Genomic DNA, 22,575 nt, shown 5'->3' with positions numbered 1-22,575 from the left:
AGAGTACCAGAAAGAAACTCAATGAAATGTGGTCAGCACTGTTGATGGATCACACTGCCATTTAGACATTAGTCAATTTCAACATGGAAACATAGCTGAGATAGCTTTCAGGTTGATATCTAGACAGCTGTCTAGCACCAATGTGAAAATATAGTGTTGACAGCATTACAAACATTGAACTATTCCACTATCCCTGAGTTTATTCTCAGACCTGACAAGGATATCTGAGTTGTTAAAGGTTAAAGTGATTATGAAAGCCAGGAGAAATTTGAGGGAATTAGTAACACAAATGTATGTAAGGAAAGCAATGGACCTATAGTATACAATTCCCTGCAAAATCAAAGCATATTCTTGGAGGTGTCCAAAGCAATGTATACAAGGTGTGTCATGGAATGATCAGATAAAACTCTGGATACAGGTTTGAATAGACTGAGCAACTTCTGAATACAGTAGTGAGCTTTGTAAGGTGTGAAGCTAAACTTAAGAGATGTATAATGGAAAGACTCATAGATAAACAGTTAATGAACTTTGTTTCAAACTATGTAGTGAATCTTTATTTTTCTAATCACGATCAATAAAGAAATACAATTATTAGTCAAAATCTATAGTGTAACTTATCAAGTGTTAAAAATTAATTAGCAATAGTTAAAAGGTGGTGGAATGCTTTGCACTGTTAGGTGGAGAATAGTCACCAAAAGGCATCCAATCTGACTCCTCTGAAGCCTTGTTTTTATGTGGCTCTTCTAATTGACATTTTGCTCAATCACTCCCTAGGATATCAATGGTGATGGACTTGGTGATGGGTAGTCAAGAGTAGACGATTAGTCTCCTGTTGGATATCGTTATTGGTTATGACATCTGTTGAGTGAATGTTATTTGCTTGTATTTGCTTATTTTTCCTGGGTCTTTTGACAAGCAGATATGGGCTCCTTAATTTACTGAAGAATTTTGGAGAGAGTTTAAAGACATATTGATATCTGTTTCATCACTACAAACAACTTTACTGGTCTCTAGACCAGAAGAGGTAATTTAATTCCTTCAACCCCGAATTATTCTTTTTTTTTCATGATTTGCAAGCAATGTATTTGGTTTAATTTTGGGATATACAATTGTTTCCTTTGAAATTAACCAAGATAAAGCTCATAAAGATAATATTTTGAGAAAATGCACTACAAATTAAGTTAAAACTTTATGTCAATTTTTCCATTTAACTCAAATGCATGGTTTCCATTCTCTTGAGTCAAAGGTACACAGACCCAATGTTTCAATTACCCACAGAAGTGGGTCATTTTTGAAGGGAAGATAAAGGGAAAGAGTGGGATATACACAGAAACTTGTAGGCCTCTAGAGAGCGCTGATGAACAGAGGGACCTTTAGATATGTCCATATATCCTTGAAAATAATGTTTAAGGTGGTGAAGGAAGCACAAAGCACTATTGCCTTTATCTGTCATGAATATGTAGCTCGGACATTGTATTCTAACTTTATGAAACTCTGTCAGCCACAGCTGGTATGTTGTGTGCTGTTCTGATGACCACACTACAGAAAGGAGTCAACTGTGCTGGAAAAGGTGCAGAGGAGATAGGTTATGAGTTACATCTGGAGCAAAAACAGTCTGCTGGAGGAACTCAGTGGGTTGAGCAGAATTGGCATGAGTCAACATTTCTGGTTAGAACCTTTCAACAAGATAAAGAAAATTTTTCATTATGTTATTGTCTCGATTGGAGAATTTCATTTCAAGAAGCGATTGTATAGACTTGCTTTGCTTTCTCTATACTGAGGAAGGCTCAGAGAAGATGTGACAGAGGTATATAACATTGTTAGGGTAGAGAGAAAGAATTGTTTCAAGTCAAGGGGGAATAAATTGAAAGTGAGATGTAGGATTTTACAGAGCATCTGATGGAGAATTCTTTCTTACAGAGGTTGCTAATGTCTGGAATGAACTGCCTAAAACATTGGTGGAGATAATTGGGGCGGCATGATTGGCATACTGGTTAGTACAATGCTGTTACGGCGCCCATAATCGGGTCTGGGGTTCTAATCTCACGCTGTCTGTAAGGAGTTTGTACATTCTCCTTCTATCTGCATGGGTTTTCCCTGGGGGTTCCGGTTTCCTCCCACCAATCAAAATGTACCAGTCTTGTAGGTTAATTGGGCATAATTGGGTGGCATGGGCTTGTGGGCCAAAAGGGCATGTTACTGTGCTGTATGTTTATATAAAAAATAATATATAATCTCATAGCATTTAAGAATAGTCTAGGCAAGTACTTGAATTACTGAGGCATTGAAGGCTGCAAACCCAATGTTGATAGATGGGATTAAGGTAGATCATTGACGCAGTGAGCCAAAAGGCCTGCTCCACTATTGTACCAAAATTCAACATCAATGATAAAGTAAATGGTGAAAGAAAATTTCCAGATTTCCATGGAGAATTCCCAGCAGAGTATATTTTAGAAAACATCATCTGGATACTTAAACTTGTATTATCAGAATGTCTCGTCCATCTATCCAACTGGAGCCTACCTGATAATGCCCTGGTGGTGGCACTCTCATACAGGGGGACTCCCTGGCCCACATTGTTAAAGGCCTTCAAAGAAATGACGTAATGAGAACTTGGCTCTGCAAAGCAAAACACATGATTAGCTTCAGCTTTTCATATTCTTCCCAATACCAAATCACTGAGCTAAACAGATTATCGTGAAATATGCTTCGTTAAGAACTTGAAAAGAGAAGGAAAGTCCTTTATAAAATTAAGTCCAATTAATACCCACTGCTGCTAGGTTTCATCAAAACTATCAAAATTATTTTGAATAGAATTAGTTCTAATTACTGTGTGATTTTAAACGCATGAACTTGCTCTGACCCAGATAAAGCAATTCATTATCTAAAACCCATAAACTTTTCATGAAGTCACAACTATTCATAAATTGTATTCTTTTGAATTTTTTTAATCACAAAAACGACTATTCATTTTATGCCTGTCTCCTCTCCTGAAGTCACAATAGACTCATAATGGATTGTTGTTCCATTAGTCAGCTTGGAGACCTCTGTCATCTGATCATGCGGTCATCTATTGCATTAAGTTAGGCTGCGATATTGCCTGCACCAGAAAGCGCATTTGCCACTGTGATTTCCAGCCTTCCAATCTACCTTTAGAAGATGATCAAATATTATACAGAAAATATCAGTTGACATAGGTGCATTTCAAGGATGCGTGCTTATCCCATGCTCTAATCATCTACACTCATATGTAATTAGGAAAAATTCAATGCCATCTAAAAATATTCAGATGATACCATGGTCATTGGCACAAACATAGAAAGCAATGAGGAAACGTACAGGTCAGCTAGTTGAGAGGTGTCACCACAACCTTGCAATCAAGGAACCTTGCAGAACTAAGGAACTGAGTTGGGACTTCAGGAAGAGGAAATCAGGAGAACACAAACCAGTCCTTATTGAGGGGTCAGCAGTTGAAAGGGTTAAGAACTTAAAATTCCTGGGTGTCAACATCTCTGAAGATCTGGGACCTCCATGTCGATGCAATAATGACTTGGTGATGGGCTTGAGGGGATTTGGTATGTCAGCAGACACTCTTCCAAATTTCTGTAGGTATCCTGTGGAGAGTATTCTGACTGTTTGCATCATGGTCTGGTATGGAGGTACCAATGCACAGGACAGGAAAAGAATATAGAGTTGTGAACTCAGCCAGTGCCATCATGGGTATCAGTCTTCACTCCATCAGGGAGATCAACAAGAGATTAATTGGGATAATTAAGAAAGCATCCTCTACCCTTAAGGACCCTCACCATCTAGGCTATGCCCTCTTCTCACTATACTTCAGGTACAGGAGCCTGAAGATGAACACTCAATGGTACAAAAAGAGCTTCTTTCCCTCTGCCATCAGAATTCCAAATGAACAATCACCCAAATACACTAACGTTCTCTTCTTTTGCACTTATTTATTTATTTTTTTTAATGTAATATATGGATAGAGTTGAACCTGTAATACTGCTTTTTCCAACATCTACAATGGAAAATCAAGATGTCTCTGAAAATTATAACTACTGGGGTCAGAATATAGAGTATACTTTCCAACTGGGCACAGACCAAAAAGAATAATGTTAAAAGGTGATGTCACTTAAATTCATAGCTAACAATCCTGGAACTTTTTTATCAATTTTATTACGAAGTTCAATTAAATGTTTCAGCATAGATGTTTCTTTATTTACTATTAGCAATCATATAACCATACAACCATATAACCATTTACAGCACAAAGCAGGCCAGTTTGGCCCTACTAGTCCATGCCGGAACAAATCCCCACCCTTCTCGTCCCACTGACCAGCACCTGTTCCATACCCCTCCAATCCTCTCCCCTCCATGTAATTATCCAGCCTTTCCTTAAATGTAAATAACGTCCTTGCTTCAACCACCTCTGCCAGAAGCTTATTCCACATCCCAACAACCCTTTGCGTGAAGAAATTTCCCCTCATGTTCTCCTTATAATTTTCCCCCTTCAATCTCAAACCATGGCCTCTGGTTTGAATATCCCCCACTCTTAATTGAAAAAGCCTATCCACGTTGACTCTCTCTGTCCCTTTTAAAATCTTGAACACCTCCATCAAATCCCCCCTCAATCTTCTACGCTCCAGAGAGAAAAGCCCCAGGCTGCTCAACCTTTCTTTGTAACTCAAACCCTGACATCCTGTCAACATTCTCCTGAACCTTCTCTGCACTCTCTCTATTTTGTTTATATCCTTCCTATAATTCGGTGACCAAAACTGCACACAATATTCCAAACTTGGCCTCACCAATGCTTTGTACAATTTCATCATAACATCCCAACTCTTGAATTCAATACTCCGATTTATGAAGGCCAACATTCCAAATGCCTTCTTCACCACTCTATCTAGCTGAGTATCAACTTTGAGGGTATTATTTACCATAACTCCTAAATCCCTTTGTTGCTCTGCACTCCTCAATTGTCTACCATTCAATGTATATGACTTATTTAGATTTGCCTTTCCAAAATGCAACACTTCACACTTATCCAAATTAAATTCCATCAGCCATTTCTCAGCCCACTCCTCTAGCTTTCCTATATCTCTTTTTAAGCTATGGTAATCTTCCTCATTGTCCACAATACCACCAATCTTTGTTTCATCTGCAAACTTACTTATCCAATTCACCACCCCTTCTTCCAGATCGTTAATATACATAACAAACAATAGTGGGCCCAGGACCGATCCCTGAGGAACTCCACTAGTCACCGGCCTCCAATTTGATAAATAATTTTCTACCAATACTCTCTGACACCTCCCATCCAACCATTGCTGAATCCATTGCTGAATCCATTTCACTACCTCCTTATTTATACCTAATGCCTCCACCTTTTTTCCTAACGTCCTGTGGGGAACTTTGTCAAAAGCTTTACTAAAGTCTAAACAGACAACATCCACAGTCTTCCCTTCATCAAACTTTTTTGTAACCCCCTCGAAAATCTCTATAAGGTTTGTTAAGCATGATCTACCCCTGACAAAACCATGCTGACTACTACCTATCAATCCCTGTTCTTCCAAATATTTGTAAATGCCATCCCTCAGAACACTTTCCATCAACGTACCCACCACAGACATCAGACTCACAGGTCTATAATTTCCAGGGTTACATTTGGACCCTTTCTTAAACAGTAGAACAACATGAGCCACCCTCCAATCCTCTGGCACTACCCCCATGACCAGTGACATCCTAAATATCTCTGTTAATGGCCCCACTATCTGTACACTAGTCTCCCTGAGTGTCCTTGGGAATACATTGTCCAGACCCGGAGATTTGTCCACCTTTATCTTTTTTAACACTGCCATCACTACCTCCTTGGTTATCCTTATATGATTCATGACCTCCCCACTATTTTTCTTTACTTCAACTGGTACAATATTTTTTTTCCCTAGTGAATACAGAGGATAAGAAATCATTTAAAATTTCCCCCATCTCCTCTGACTTTTCACATAGCCTACCCTCCCTACCTACAAGGGGTCCAATTTTATCCCTCACTAATCTTTTACTTTTAATGTACCTATAGAAACTCTTTGGATTTATTTTTACTCTGTCTGCCAAAGCCTCTTCGTGCCTTTTTTTGGCCTTTCTAATTTCTTCCTTAAGATTTTTTCTACACTCCTTGTAGTCCTTTTTCGATTTCTCAGGACCCTGCTGTTTATACCTCTTGTACACCTCCTTCTTTCTCCTAACCAAATTTCTAATATTACTCGAAAACCAAGGCTCCCTATGACTTCCAGCCTTTCCTTTGATCCTCACTGGGACATATCTACTCTGTACTCTCAAAATTTCTTCTTTGAATATTCTCCATTTTTCATTTACATCTTTCCCTGAAAAAAATCATGCCTCACTCAATACTCCCCAAATCCATACTTATTCCTTCGAAATTTGCTTTTCTCCAAACCAGAACCTCAACTTTAGGCCCTTCATTGCTCTTCCCTAAAACTACCCTAAAATAGAGTTGTGATCACTAGACCCAATTTGTTCTCCAACATTAACCTCAGACACCTGACCTATCTTGTTCCCTAACATGAGATCCAATATTACACCATCCCGAGTCGGTTCCTCTACGTATTGATTAAGAAAACTATCTTGCACACATTTGACAAAATCTAGCCCATCCAGCCCTCTTACTGTATGGGTATCCCAATCATTGTGAGGGAAGTTAAAATCTCCCATGATCACTACCTTATGTTTATTACACATATATGCTATCTCCTTACAAATTTGATCTTCCAATCTTCTTGGACCATTTGGTGGTCTATAATACACTCCTATTAGTGCCCTCATGCCTCCTCCACCCCTCAATTTCACCCAAACAGCCTCACTGGATGATCCCTCCAAACCATCCTGCCACCTCACGGTAGTAATGTCCTCCTTAACAAGCAGAGCAACTCCTCCCCCTTTTTCCCCTCTGTTCTATCACATCTAAAACATTTGTATTCTGGAATATTTAGTTGCCAGACCTGACCCTCCTATAACCAGGTCTCACTAATTGCCACAACATCATGATTCCAAGTGCCAATCCATGCTCTAAGCTCATCTACCTTGTTCACTATGCTTCTTGCATTAAAGTACATGCATTTCAGAGAATGACCCTCCAATATATTCCCCATTCTACCTTTTACCTTAATCTCCATCCTTCCTTTGTTATCTTTATCATTCTTAACTAGGTGGCCATGCACCCTAGACATTGCTCACAAAATCTGCTCCCCACCCCCCTGCCAAACTAGTTTAAACTCTCCCCCGCAGCGCTAGCAAATCTGCTTGCCAGGATATTGGTCCCCCTCCAGTTCAAGTGGAGTCCGTCCCATTTGTACAGGTCTGACTTTCCCCAGAAGAGATCCCAATGATCCAAAAATCTTATCCCCCTGCCCCCTGCACTAGCCACGCATTCATCCTCCATATCCTCCTATTACTACCCTTTCTAGCGTGTAGCACCAGCAGCAATCCTGTTTTCTAACTTCCTGCCTAATTCTATGTATTCCAGTTTCAGGACCTCATCCCCACTTCTAACTAAGTCATTGGTCCCCACATGGACCATGACTTCTGGCTGCTCACCTACCCCTTGCAGAATTCTGTGAATTCGATCAGAGACATCCCTGACCCTAGCACCAGGGAGGCAACAGACCAACCTGGATCCCCGATCTCGTCCAACAAACCTCCTATCTGTCCCTCTGACGTCTCCAACCACAATTACCCTGTTCTTATCCCTCCTTCCCTTCTGAGCCTATGGGACAGCCCCTGTGCCAGAGACCTGACCCCCACGACTCATCCCTGATAGGCTGTTCCCCCCAGCAGTATCCAATGCCGAATACATTTTGCTGAGGGGCACTTCCACAGGGGTACTCTGCATTGGCACTCTCCCTCCTTTCCTTACAGTCACCCAATTCCCTGACTCCTGCCTTCTAGGGGTGACAGTTTCCCTGTAACTCCTCTCTATCACTGCCTCTGCTTCCCTTAAGATCCTCAGTTGATCCAATTGGAACTCAAGCTCCCTAACACGGTCGCTCATGAGTTGCAATTGGATGTACCTTTTGCAGGTGTAGTCGTCAGGAACATCTGTGCTGTCTTTGACTTCCCACAACCTACAATTGGAGCATTTGACTACCTCAGCTGACTCCATTACCTCCTTTCTTAATATATATATTGGTTATTTAAAAGAAAAACTAAACAAATAATACTAAAAGACTAACCAAAAATGACACCTTACAACACAGGGAGCTCCTTCTTACCAAAGTCCCTTGAGCCAAAGTCCCAAGTCTCCACTCCTTCACTGCCTGACTCCTCACTGGCCACTCCCTCCCTTTTCGCTCCTTTTATTGGCCTCTTGACCAATTAACCCCATCACTTTCACCAAGCTCCTCCTCCTCCGACTCACAGCCCAACTCTATCCAAGCTCCTCCTCTGACTTCCAGCCGAACCAAGAAGGAACCTTGCATTCCATTTATATAAAAAATGTGTGGATCTGTTTCTCTTATTTTATCAATTTCTATATTTACCCATGCTGCAACATTATGTTAACTCATGCATTACATTAATAAAACTCAACTGTGTTGCTTTATAATAATTCATGAAATTGGGGAGCTGTAAACATCGTAAATCATATTTCCACATCAATCTCTCCAAAGAAACCCTAACATTTTCCCTTGCCATAAAAACTTCCTAACACAAACATTTAATTCCTTTTAAAAAATTGACGAATTGAAATTGAAATCGATTGAAATAAATATTGTATTTTTGGAAAAAAAATCATTCATCTTAACATAATTTTCTCTACCCATCAAAGTACAGGTACACAATCCTTTATCCGGATATCTAAAATCCATAAAGCTCCAAAATCTGGCAAGTGGGGAGAGAGACGGCAGCCGAGTCAAGGGAGGGGGGGGGCGAGAGACAGGCAGTGCGAGTCAGGTGGGCGAGGGATCAGCAGCATGAGTCAGGCAGGCGGGAGACCAACAACACGAGTCGGGTCGGCTGGGGGGGAAAGACCGGTAGCGTGATTCGGGCAGGTGAGAGGGGGGAGTCAGAAGCGTGACTTGAAGGGGGTGGGGGTGGATATGGCAGCACAGTTCATGTGGACTTAAATATGGCTTTCCAAATCCAGAAAAATCTGAAAATTGGAACACACTGTCCCCCAAGGATTCCAGATAAAGGATCCAGATAAAGGATTGTGTACCTGTAATAGGTAATAAATTCCATTTTCCAAATCCTCTTTAATTTCCTTTAATAAAGATAAATAATTTAATTTAAATAATTTTGTCAAATCTAATTGCACATGAATATCTAAATATTTTATTCCAAGATCTCACCATCTAGATTCAATTACTTTCTTATCTTTCTGATAATCTCCATTAACTAAAGACATAATTTCTCTTTTATCCCAATTAATTTTATATCCTGATATGTCTCCATATTCTTTTATTCTAATTATAAGTTGTTGAAAAGAAATAAATGAAAACTTCCTCTGCAAATAAATTATTTATTTTTAAATTCCTCTTGCTTCACCTTAATACCCACAATCTTTCAATCCTGTCTTATTAATTCAGCTAAAACAAATAAAGCTGGTGACAATGGGCAACCTTGTCTACTTGATCTCATTAATTCAAAAAATGTTGAAATCTTTCCATTTGTCACTACTTTTGCAGTAGGTTTCTTTTTTACAGCATTTTAACCCAATCTATAAACATTGAACCCAATTTATATTTCCTTAAAACGTTAAAGAGGAAATCCCATTCTAATCTATCAAATGCCTTTTCAGCATTCAAAGTCACTGCCACACTCAGGTCTCCTCTTTTTTGAACCAAATTAATCAAACTAAGAAGCCTCGCTATGTTACCTATAGATTTCCAACCCAACAAATCCAGTTAGATCATATGTATTAATTTTAGTAAATATTTTGACAATTTCTTTGCTAATATTTTATAATCAACATTTAATAATAAAATTGGTCTATAAGATACTGGTTTCATTGGAACACCATTTTTTTGGAATTATTGTAATAATTGCAATTAAGAAGGATTCTAGCAGAGAATATACCTTAATAGCATAATTTAACTCCTCAATAAATGGAGTTTTTAAATTTCTTATTAAATTTTACAAGAATTCTCCTGACAACTTGCTATTTTGCATTGAGCTGATTAACTCACTAATTTCCATTGCAGTAAATACTAAATTCAAATCTTTCTGCTTCCTATCTTGTCAATCTTATTTTCATCATGTATTGATTCCAAATTATATAATTCTGAATGAAATTCCTTAAATATATCATTTACTTCTTGTGGTTTATATGGAATAGTCCCCAAATATTTTTTTTAACAGCATTAAACACTCTAGATGTCTGTTCCGCTTTCAATTGCCATGATAACATTCCTGGAACTCCATGTTTGAATCCTTACAATCAGTTTTGCTCTTACTACATGCCAACCTGGGCTGGATGAGACTATATTCTATTCTGATCAACCAAGTTGCAGCCCAGCAATCACCTCCAATGATTTCTCTTCCTCTTTCCTCATCATTCCCCTGATGAATGTAAAGGTTTATTCTTGGCCCTGTCTGTTTCCCCTCCTTTTTTTTAAGTCTGCATGCAACATCATTCAAAAAACAAAGGATTATTTCTGCTTGCATGCAAATGACAACCCGCTCTGCAAAACTATCAATATCTGCCAGGTGGTGATCATGTGATTGTAATAATTGTCTATGTATAACATTTAAAAATGTCATTAATACACAGGCCATGCAACTAACAAGAATATCCAAATAACTATTCTAAAATACAATCACTGTCCTTTGGTAGATAGATACAGTATCAATTTACATTTTGCTAAAAGCCAATTGGAGGCATGAGTTATTTTTTTGTGGGTTGAATTTGAAGTGCGATTTAGAGACCATCAAGCAAACAAACTTCCCCTCCATCTACTCCATGTGCATTTCCCACTGCCTCAGGAAAGCGCCCAATGTATTAAAGGGCTCGTCCCTCTTCTTCTCACTCCTGTCAGGCAGAAGATACATGAGTTTAAAAATATACTCCCCAGACTAGATGACAGTTTATTTCCTGCTGTAAAGGGACCATTGATCATGAGTAAGATTCTAATGCCCTGCACTGTCTTAGCTCAACCATTTCTCCACTGCAGTGTTTTTTTTATTTTGCACTAAATGCTGCACTTCCATATGGGTTGACTTGCTCGCACAGCACACAAAACAACATTTTTCACTGCATCTCAGTAAACGTGACAATAAGCAAATTAATTCTGATATCAAATGTATTGTGACAGACACTGCATTGCCTAGATTTACATTTGGTTATTTGAAGAACCTTAGTACCATGCTGTATTGTTTTAATCATATGACAGCCATTGTACTTTTCAGGAGATTTGTTAGCAATACCATATAATACTAGGTTTTGCTTTCTGGTTGCTAAAATATTTCCATAATGTAGGTTTATTGCTAAAAGAATCAAACCAAGATATCATGGCTGGCATCTTTAATTTTTCTCCAAAAGTCAAGGTTCAAAAGATAATTACCTAGATTTTCAATGGAAAAATATCGCCGTTTGCTGTCAACCTGTACAGTCTCAGCATAGGGACTGCCCACTCCATAACCAATTATGTATCCTCGAACCGCTATGTTTGGATTTAATGGTGGAGTCCAACTCATGACAATGCTTGTTGTCAGAGGCCTGACATGGAGAGAACTTGGCTGGTCAGGGACCTGGGATTCTGTCATAGATAGCAGAAAATCTTTTATTAGTACATATAATTTTTAAGTTTAGCTTTCAATATTATTCAAAGCAAATCATTTCAGAATTCAATTTCCTTTTTCTTTCCTTTTGATGCAGATCTCTTGTTGAACATGATTATTTCAGAATATGGTGAGTGGTTGTGCCTTGGGGTGTTTTATGGCTTGAATTGTTGTTGATTTAAAATACACTTGTCATTCCACAACCATAAGATCTTAAAAGCAGCAATGAGATGATCCAAGCATTGTGGTGGTGTTAGTTAAGGGCATAACATTGTCATTAGGAGAAATCTCTTATCTTCTTTAAATAGCCCCATTAGGCCTTAAAATCAACAGGATGATAGGATCTCAGTTTGAGATTTACAGGTTGATTTTCCAAATGAACAATCTTGGCGTGGAACCATGTCTGCGGGCATTTCATATTGGGAATCAGAGTGAGCTGCCTGTGACCCTGTATCTGTAAATAGTACTGCAGAGAGTCTTTGCCATCTGCACAGTACGACTATTTACATAGGTTCAGTTGACTGCATTATAAAGCTGAATGGAACTGGCAGACTGATCTTATTTAAATTAAGCTCCAGAGTCACTGTAGGTTGGAATTCAAATTTTCTTAACCACATTTCAATGAACTCATGGCTTCTTGCCATGAAAAATAAGCAGGCTTCTTTTTAATTTTTGACCTTTTATATTGGAGTTTCAACCAGCTTTTTTTATTAATATCTGATCATAGCTAGTAGCTGTTATTATGGGCATGAAATTTGCATAAAAATTTCGACCTTAAACCTACACATTCTATTCCTGTGATGTTGACTGTGTACTGCACCAGAGACACAGATTTTACTTAATTTGTTACATTTGGCACAATTTGCAATTTCCATATTTGGTTATACCCGATGACAGAGAAGGAGACTACTTCAGCCCATCAGTTCTACAGGTATACTGGAGCACAGAGCAATACTAATTCCCCCACTAATTTTCCCTGTAACCTATACTCCGCACATTCTCATCAACCCCCACCCCCCTGCCCTCAGTTTCTACTCCCTCCACTCACCTACAATTTCCAGCAGCCAATTAACCTTCCAATTCATACCTCTCTGGAATGTGGGAGCACACAAGGAGGGCCTACATGGTCTTTGGAAGAACATTAATCTTCCACACAGACAGCACCGGAGGTCAGGATTGAACCTGGGTCTCTGGGGCAGCAGCTCTACTAATTGTGACACTATGCAATCCCATTTGCAGGAAAACCTGAAACACACCATGCAGGATTCAGAAGTTAAAGGGTATGCTAAACTTGTCCCATCCACACTTTTCAGTGGTTACTGTTAAGCAAATGCCATCATATCCCACCAGACAGCCATAACCATCACTACTCCTTACCACCAAAACTCTCACCCACCCTCTACCGTCAGTGACTTTCCACATTTTTAGAGGACTTTTTACAGTAGATGTGTGTCAGCAGTTTTAGCGAGAGTTCCTGAAGCAAAAGTGAACTTCTCAGCAGTCAGCACAGCCATTATGGAGCAGCTGCAGGCTCTGCTTGCAGTTCCCATCAGGAAACACAGAGGCATTGCTTTAGTGCAGGAATCTGCAAAATTAGCTTTTCAGTCTATGGTCTCAGTACCAGGTTTACAAGCTTTTCCGACAGTTCTGAGTGAGTAGCACAAGAAGAGTTGTGTGTCCAAAGCACCAACAAAGGGTGATCCACAAAGTCTAGGTTAGATAATTTTTTCTTTCATCAGAGGAATTATTTTGTATTGTTACTGGAGTGAAATAATGACAAGAAGAACAGATCCACAAATGCACTGAGAGTAATAGCAGACTATACTTCTAACATTGCTCTATTGTCATGCAGCCCATACTCAGAAGCTCATGAGGAAACACGATTGCCCTAATGTTTTCCGTGGCTCTCAATTTTTTTTAAAATCTAAATTTAGACATAACAGGCAAATTCGGCCCGACGAGTCCATGCCACCCAATGTCTACACCCCGGTACATTTTTGAAGGGTGGGAGGAAACCGGAGCCTTCAGAGAAAACCCACACAGCACTGGGAGAACATACAAACTCCCTATAGACATCGTGGCATTCGAACCCAGGTCCGGTCCTGATCACTGGTGCGATAAAGGCATGTTTCTAACTTCCAATTTTTTTTCAGTGCCAACCGCTCAGTCCAAGAATCCGCCCTGCTCCAGCTCCCTCAACAGCCCCTAAGGCTAGAGCTGGATGAGGTCCTCACCCGGGAAGAGACATATAAGGCAATTGAACAACTGAAAAGTGGCAAAGCAGCAGGTATGGATGGAATCCCCCCAGAGGTCTGGAAGGCTAGCGGCAAAACTCTGCATGCCAAACTGCATGAGTTTTTCAAGCTCTGCTGGGCCCAAGGAAAGCTGCCTCAGGACCTTCGTGATGCCATCATCATCACCCTGTACAAAAACAAGGGCGAGAAATCAGACTGCTCAAACTACAGGGGAATTACACTGTTCTCCATTGCAGGCCAAATCTTCGCTAGGATTCTCCTAAATAGAATAATACCTAGTGTAGCCGAGAATGTTCTCCCAGAATCATAGTGCGGCTTTCGCGCAAACAGAGGAACTACTGACATGGTCTTTGCCCTCAGACAGCTCCAGGAAAAGTGCAGAGAACAAAACACTCTACATCACCTTTGTTGACCTCACAAAATCCTTCGACACCGTGAGCAGGAAAGGGCTTTGCCAAATACTAGAGCGCCTCAGATGCCCCCCAAAGTTCCTCAACATGGTTATCCAACTGCACGAAAACCAACAAGTCTGGATCAGATACAGCAATGAGCTCTCTGAACCCTTCTCCATTAACAATGGAGTGAAGCAAGGCTGCGATCTCGCACCAACCCTCTTTTCAATCTTCTTCAGCATGATGCTGAAAAAGCCATGAAAGACCTCAACAATGAAGACGCTGTTTACATCCGGTACCGCACGGATGGCAGTCTCTTCAATCTGAGGCGCTTGCAAGCTCACACCAAGACACAAGAGAAACTTGTCCGTGAACTACTCTTTGCAGACGATGCCACTTTAGTTGCCCATTCAGAGCCAGCTCTTCAGCGCTTGACGTCCTGTTTTGCGGAAACTGCCAAAATGTTTGGCCTGGAAGTCAGCCTGAAGAAAACTGAGGTCCTCCATCAGCCAGCTCCCCACCATGATTACCAGCCCGCCCACATCTCCATCGGGCACACAAAACTCAAAACGGTCAACCAGTTTACCTATCTCGGCTGCACCATTTCATCGGATGCAAGGATTGACAACGAGATAGACAACAGACTCGCCAAGGCAAATTGCGCCTTTGGAAGACTACAAAAAAGAGTCTGGAAAAACAACCAACTGAAAAACCTCACAAAGATTAGCGTATACAGAGCCATTGTCATACCCACACTCCTGTTCGGCTCCGAATCATGGGTCCTCTACCGGCATCACCTATGGCTCCTAGAACGCTTCCACCAGCATTGTCTCTGCTCCATCCTCAACATTCATTGGAGCGACTTCATCCCTAACGTCGAAGTACTCGAGATGGCAGAGGCCGACAGCATCGAATCCACACTGCTGAAGATCAAACTGCGCTGGGTAGGTCACGTCTCCAGAATGGAGGGCCATCGCCTTCCCAAGATCGTGTTATATGGCGAGCTCTCCACTAGCCACCATGACAGAGGTGAACCAAAGAAGAGGTACAAGGACTGCCTAAAGAAATCTCTTGGTGCCTGCCACATTGACCACCGCCAGTGGGCTGATATCGACTCAAACCGTGCATCTTGGTGCCTCACCGTTCGGCGGGCAGCAACCTCCTTTGAAGAAGACCGCAGAGCCCACCTCACTGACAAAAGACAAAGGAGGAAAAACCCAACACCCAACCCAAACCAACCAATTTTCCCTTGCAACCGCTGCAACCGTGTCTTCCTGTCCTGCATCGGACTTGTAAGCCACAAACGAGCCTGCAGCTGACGTGGTCATTACCCCTCCATAAATCTTCGTCCGCGAAGCCAAGCCAAAGAAGAAGAAGATACCATCCGTGCCCGCCCATATGTTCGGTTCAGTAGAATCCATGACAAACCTTGGTTACCCTCTGCTGTGGTGCATATGTTAGCATAAGCTATATGCAATAAAATCTAAAATGGATTCATTAATTACCTTGGAATCTGACTCAATATCTGACAAATTAATGCAATCAGTACAGATTACAAATTATGACAGGATTTAGAGAAGGCAATTAAGAAAGTATGGTTGTCAAGAAGAAATTCAATATGAAGAGAAAATTGCACTGGATCCCAAGAAAAAGAATTTGTAGAATTTTTGTGAGATGGATTATTAGTGCAGCTTGTAGTCAAGCCCACGAGGAAGAAGGTAATGCTGGATTTAGAGTAGAACAATGAACCAGATTTGATTAGAGAGATTAAGGGAAAGGAACCTTCAGAGACAGTTATCATAATATGATAGAATTTACCCTGCAGTTTGAGAGGAAGAAGTTAAAATCAGATGTATCAATGTTACAGTTGAGTAAAGGTAACTAGGTCCCACCTTGTCCGTGGAGCCCGGGACAGGCAGGGAATAAAAGCCACTTGTAAAGCTTCAATAAACCAGTCTTGAGTTGACTATTCTGGCGTGTGTTTGTATTTCTTTAGTAGCTCTACCGTAGTAGCCACTACAAAGTTATCTTTTAGATAAACACCAGCCCACGAGCCTGAACTGCCCAATTACACCCTATTGACCTCCAACACTGGACTGTTTTTGAAGGGTGGGAGGAAACCATAGAAAACCCAGTGGAAATTTATGCAGACATGGAGAGAACGTACAAACACCTTACAGAGAGTGGCGGATTCAAATCTGGGTCGCTGGTGCATTAACAAATTTATGCTAGCCCCTATGCCGCTGTTACCATGCCGCTGCTATATAAAGAGTAAAAGGGAGCCAAGAGTTATGATAAGACCACTGGAAAGTGACATGGGAGAAGTAGTAATGGGGAACAAAGAGATGACAGACTGACAAAAATCCGTCAGTCTTCACTGCAGAAGACACCAGCAATGGGCCAGAAATTCAAGAGTCAAGGAGCAGAGTGAGTGTAGTCGCTATTACTAAGGAAAAGGTGTTTGGGTAGCTGGAGGTGGTTGCATCACATGGACTAGATGGACAACACCTCAGGGTCTGAAAGAGATAGCTGAAGACATTGTAGAGTCATTTTTGGGAATCGTAAGAGTTGGGAATGGTTCCAGGTGATTGGAAAATTGCAAACGTCACTCTACTCTTTAAGAGAGAGAGAGAGAGAAGAGAGAGAGTGAGAGAGAGAGAGAGATTGATAAGACTTTGGAGTCCATCATAAAGGATGAGGTTTCAGGGTACTCAGAAGCACATGATAAAATAAACCAGTCAGTATGATTTCCTTAAGATGACATCCTACCAAGGAATAGCCACAGCAATCAGAAGTCTGGCCGTTTGGGTCAGAAGGGAAGGGGGAGAAGAGGTGAGCTGCAGTGAGAAGAAATTAATTGTTTAGGGGAACAGATAAGTGGTCCTGTGGAAGAGATCAAGATTTTAGGATAGCATGTTGCCTCCCAGGTGTCAGGGCTATGGATGTCTCAGATCAAGTCCAATCCATTCTCAAGTCGAAGGGCGAGCAGCCTGTCACGGTGGTCCATGTCAGGATCAATGATGTGGGTAGGAAGGGTGACAAAATCCTGCAAAGTGAATTCAGAGAGTTAAGAGCTAAATTAAAGGAGAGATCCTCCAGGGTTGTGGCAAGATTGTTTCCCACGCTACCTACTAGTGAGGCAAGAAATAGAAGGATAATATGCAACTGAGGAAATGAGGGAGGGCTTTGGCCTCTCTTCCAGGGTAAGTGGGATCTGTACCGGCCGGATGATTTGCATCTGACGGAGGGCAAACCAATATTTTTGTGGGAAGGTATGCTAGTACTACTCCAGTGGGTTTAAACTAGATTTACAAAGGAAGCAGAGGACCTGTGCCGATAGTGGAGTGATTGTAGATAAAGATGCCGTTAAGAATTCAGACAAAGACATAAATAGAAAGGTTGAGCAGAGTGGGAATAATGTTTAAGATGTGAGTATTTCAGTGCAAAGAGTATTGGAAGAAAGGCAGATGATCTTAGACCACAGATTAAATTAAATTATGATACTGTGGCTAATAGTGAGACTTTGATGCAGCTGGGACAGGACTGCCAGCTCAATGTTCTGGGGTTCTGTTGTGTTAAACACGATAGAGAGCAAGGGATGAAATGAGGAGTGATGGTAGTACTCGCCAGGGAAAATATCACAGTAGTGGTAAGACAGAGATAGATGAGAGATCTTGTCCACTGAAGCTATATGGGTAGAACTGAGGAATGGAAAAGGAATGAGAACATTAATGGGATTATTTGACATAGGGTCATTCAAAAAGTCATGAGGCATGGCATCCAAGGAATCTTGGCTGCTTGGATTCAGAAATGGCTTGCCTGCAGAACGTAGAGGGTAGCCGCAGATGACAGAATGTAATGTGCCTGAAGGTAAGTGAATAGTATCAACATTCTCAGTGCAAAAAATGCAGCCACAACCACTCAGACAAACAAGCAATATATATGCAGGAAAGTATTTCATCTCTATAAATAAATAAACAAATATTGTTTTGTACATATGAGAGTCTTGGATGATGGTTAGTGTGACTAGTTCCTTTGGTCAATTAGCATTCTCACGATCTGTGGGAAGAAGCTGTTCCTCAGCCTGGTGGTGCTGGCTCTAATACTCCTGTATCTCTTCCCTGACACAAGCAGCTGAAAGATGCTGTCTGCAGGGCAAAAGAGATCCTCAATGATTTTGCATGATCCTCTCTGCTCTTCATATGATCCTGTGGATTGACCTCTGATCCATTTCTCTGCAGCAACTGTATCACGCTGTAATGCAGCCAGCCAGGGCGTTCTTATTAGAGAGCCTTGCCCACTTTAGTCTTCTCAGAAAGTGCAGTCGCTGTTGCGCCTTCCTGGACAGTGAGATGTTGAGGGCCCACAATAGGTCATTAGTTTAGTGAACTCCAAGGAACTTGGTGCTTTCTACTCTCTCTACTACTGAGTTGTTGATGTGTAGTGGAGGGTGGTTGTTCCTGGTCCTCCTGAATTCCAGGACTATCTCCTTTGTCTTTTCCATGATGAGACTCAGGTTGTTACTCTTGCATTATTTCATAAGATTTTCCACCTCTTCTCTGTAGTGCAACCCATTGGTGTTGCTGATGAGACCAACTAATGTGTCATCTGCAAACTTAATGACATAGTTGGAGCTGGATCTCGTGATGCCGTCATGGGTCAGTAGTATGAACAGGAGTGGGCTGAGCACACAGCCCTAACGTGTGCCAGTGCTGAACATGACGGTGCCTGATGTTCTGATATTGACATGGACAGACTGTGCTTTATCCATTAGGAAGTCCAGGATTCAGGAAGGGGTGTTGAGTGCCTGCAAGGAAAACTTCTCCACCAGCCTCTGGGGAATGATTGTATTAAATCCCCAGCTGAAATCAAAGAACAATAGCCTGGTGTCTGAGGCATTGTTCTCCTGGTGGGCCAGTATGGTGAACCAGGATAGAGTGTGAGGCATTGCACTTTGGGAGGAGATATCAAAGAAGGACATGAATAATAGTGCACTGAGTGCAGCAGAGCAGAGGGATCTTGGAATAAAGATAGACAGAAAGTGACATTAAAGTTTGAAAGGGTTATAAAGAGAGATTTTGGCACACTGGCCTTTGTAAATCAAAGTACTGAGTATAGAATTGAAAGAGTACAGGGAAAATTTACAAAGATGTTGCTGGGACTTGAAGAACTGAGTTACAGGGAAAGATTGAATAGGTTTGCATCAGAAAACAAGGGGAGATTGGAAAGAAATATACAAATGTAGTTAGGGGTATAGTTTGGGTAGTTCAGGCAATTTCCACTGAGATTGCGTGTAACAAGAATTAGAGGACATGGGTTAAGAGTGAAAGGTGAAATGTTCAAGGGGAATTTTTGGAGTGGCAAAAGCCACCAGTTGAAGTGGTAGATGTGGGTTCAATTTTAACATTTAAGAGAATTTTGGACAGGTACATGGATGGTAGGGATATTCTCAGGGTGCAGGCCGATGGGATTAGACAGAATAATAATTTGACATGGACTCAAGGGACCAAAGGGCTTGTTTCTGTGTTGTAGTGTTCAATGGTTCTATATAATGAAAGCATCTAATATTTTCTAAATAGGGTGAGAAGTCAGAAAGCAGATGTCCAAAGGGATTTGAAAGGCCCTGGAGATAGTGTATGTGGAGAGGAGGTTTTGTTGTGAGAGAATCTGGGACCAGAGGGTACAGCCTCAGAATAAAAGGATGCCCCTTTAGAGAAAAGATGAGGAAAAATTTATTTAGGCAAATTGTGATGAATCTGTGGAATTCAATGCCACATATGATTGTAGAGGTCAAGACATTGAGTTCATTGAAAGTGAAGATTGATTGATTCTTGATTAATAAGCATGTCAAAGGTTATAGGGAAAAGGCAGGAGAATGGGGTTGAGAGGGAAAATTAAATAAGCCATGATTGAAAGGTGGAGTGGACTTATTGGGCCAAATGGCCTAATTCTGTTCCTACTTCTTATGGTCATATGAGTAGATCCTTTGTATGAGATTGTCAATGACGAATTCTCCTTCAGAAACACGAAAAATCGTGATCTTCCATCAGCAGTTGTCATCCCACTGATGACAAGGTGACCATTTCAATTACCATGGTTCTCTGCTGTAAATGAAGCAATTTTTTCAAAAAGGATTATTACCATCAAGGTCATTCTCTGGTGTTTCTATAATAAACCAATCAGACGATGGGCCTGTTCCATTCACAGTCATGGCTGCAACTTGAAAGCTGTACTGTGTGCCTTTGTCCAGACCTGTCAATGAATTCACAACTATCATTAGGTTATCAGACATCATTTTTCAGTGCAGCACTTGGATGCCAAGAGAGAAATATTACATTTAAAAGTGAGCCTTGCTTTATCGGTATTAACAGAAGTCAAATGTTCATTGCCTGCATCCGAGCAGTTTTTTACTCTATGGGATAAAGTAATTCAAGAAATAATTAATGAAAAGTGTATTTCATATTTTTCCTAGTACTTAAAAATATCAAAGGCAATGAAAATAAAACTCAATAAGATTTAATTAGGTGGCCAGAAAGCACGGTTGGTGTAAAACCACACTGGATTTGAGCATGGTTGGAAGTTATGCCTCAGTTCAGCATTTTGTAACGACATTTAGCAAGGCACTCTATGGGCAAAGTAACCTTACAGACTTAGACTTTGAATGTTAACTTGGACACTTAATAATAAAGTATTATCTGAGTCTGGATCCTACCAGTGAAATGCAGTGAGATTCATCTTTTACATCAGGGTCAAGGAGGCAAATAAGGAAAATAAGAAAATTTAATATAAGGGTGAGAGGAAACCAGAGAACCCCAGAGAAAATCCATGCAGACACGGGGAGAGCGTGCAAACTCCTTACAGTCATCGTTGGATTCGAACCCAGGTTATTGGCACTGTAACAGCAATTGTGTTAACCTCTTTGATAACTGTTCCGCCAAAGGAACAGGAAGAGGTAACTTGGATCCTCAAGTTTGTCTCTTGGGAAGTGAAGTCCAGACCTTTACCACCATATGTGAGAGCCATGTTGGTGTCACAAACTTTTATTTTAGTCTGGGTCAGGAAAATCCAAGCTAAGGACTGAGGATTTCCTGCTCTTAGCTTCTCCATGTTAATTGGACATCACCATTAAAAGGCACCAGGGAAGAGGAGCAACAAATAAATTTACGATGAGATAATTAGCACAGAGAAGCTGTGAAAGTGTGATGTATTCTGTTTAAGGGGAATGCATTTCTGGATATGAATTGTGTACTTCCCAATGAAAGCAGTCTACCTCTCTTGTGTGAACAACATAAAACTTCAAACCTCTAAGACATGCACATGTTTAATTCATGTGATGAGTCTATTAGTGTCACATTCTGTGCAGTTTATTTTACAAGCATAACCCACTCATATTTTACATTCAGTTGGTGTCACCATTTAATATGAATGTGTCATGTATGGAAATGGTTTTCCTAATGTGAAAGCATTGCAGTCAGAGGCCATGTTTTACTTTGCTGTGGAACTGTCTTGAGATGAATTAGTGATAATTATTCCCAGCTCAATAACATGATTATTCATCATTAAAACTTGTGTCTAGTCATACAATAATATAGTACCTATTCTTTTACATATTGTTGGACAGTAAAAGTTCAGACCATTGCATCATTGCAGGTGTAAGATAGGGAAGGTTATTGCAGTGATGCGAGGAGCTTTCAAAACCAGCTATGGAAGTGGAATATCTCAGTAATGGCTGGCAGAGACATCTCATACTCTAAAACATGTACAAACAATGATATTTAGAAACACGATTGGTTAATGGTCAACTAATGTCCTTTTGATGTACACTTCTAGTTAATCCATCTTTCACAATTCCAGAATTATTTCTGCAAAAAGACTTCTGTGAGTTCAGTCCATGCACCAAACAAGCTTATGAGATGGTGTGGGTTTGATTCAAAGCCATGCAGGTCGCAGCCTTGAGCAGCAAGCAGGGGTGTTTTATCGTCTACTTCTCACCATAGAACCACAGAGTCAGAGAACACTACAGTACAGAACAAGCCTTTTGATCCATCTACTCCATGATGAATGATTTACTCCACCTTGTCCCATCGTCCTGCACCTGGACCATTGCTCTCTGTACCACTCCATCCATATAC

General features: G+C 40.7%; 1 protein-coding gene across 1 annotated transcript in view; it reads right to left on the bottom strand.

Moving 5' to 3' along the window:
* The window catches only part of dcc (DCC netrin 1 receptor), a 718,171-nt gene that overhangs the window by 118,581 nt on the left and 577,015 nt on the right, over positions 1-22,575 (bottom strand). Inside the window, exons 14-16 of the mRNA XM_069923064.1 lie at positions 20,585-20,695; positions 11,580-11,774; positions 2,524-2,619 (exon numbers count right to left, since the gene is read on the bottom strand). Of these exons, the coding sequence (XP_069779165.1) occupies positions 2,524-2,619; positions 11,580-11,774; positions 20,585-20,695 (402 nt within the window). The remainder of the gene's footprint in view (positions 1-2,523; positions 2,620-11,579; positions 11,775-20,584; positions 20,696-22,575) is intronic.

The sequence above is a fragment of the Narcine bancroftii genome, chromosome 3, assembly GCF_036971445.1.
Source record: "Narcine bancroftii isolate sNarBan1 chromosome 3, sNarBan1.hap1, whole genome shotgun sequence".
Lineage (NCBI taxonomy): Eukaryota > Metazoa > Chordata > Chondrichthyes > Torpediniformes > Narcinidae > Narcine > Narcine bancroftii.
This window is presented reverse-complemented; position numbering and strand designations above follow the sequence as displayed.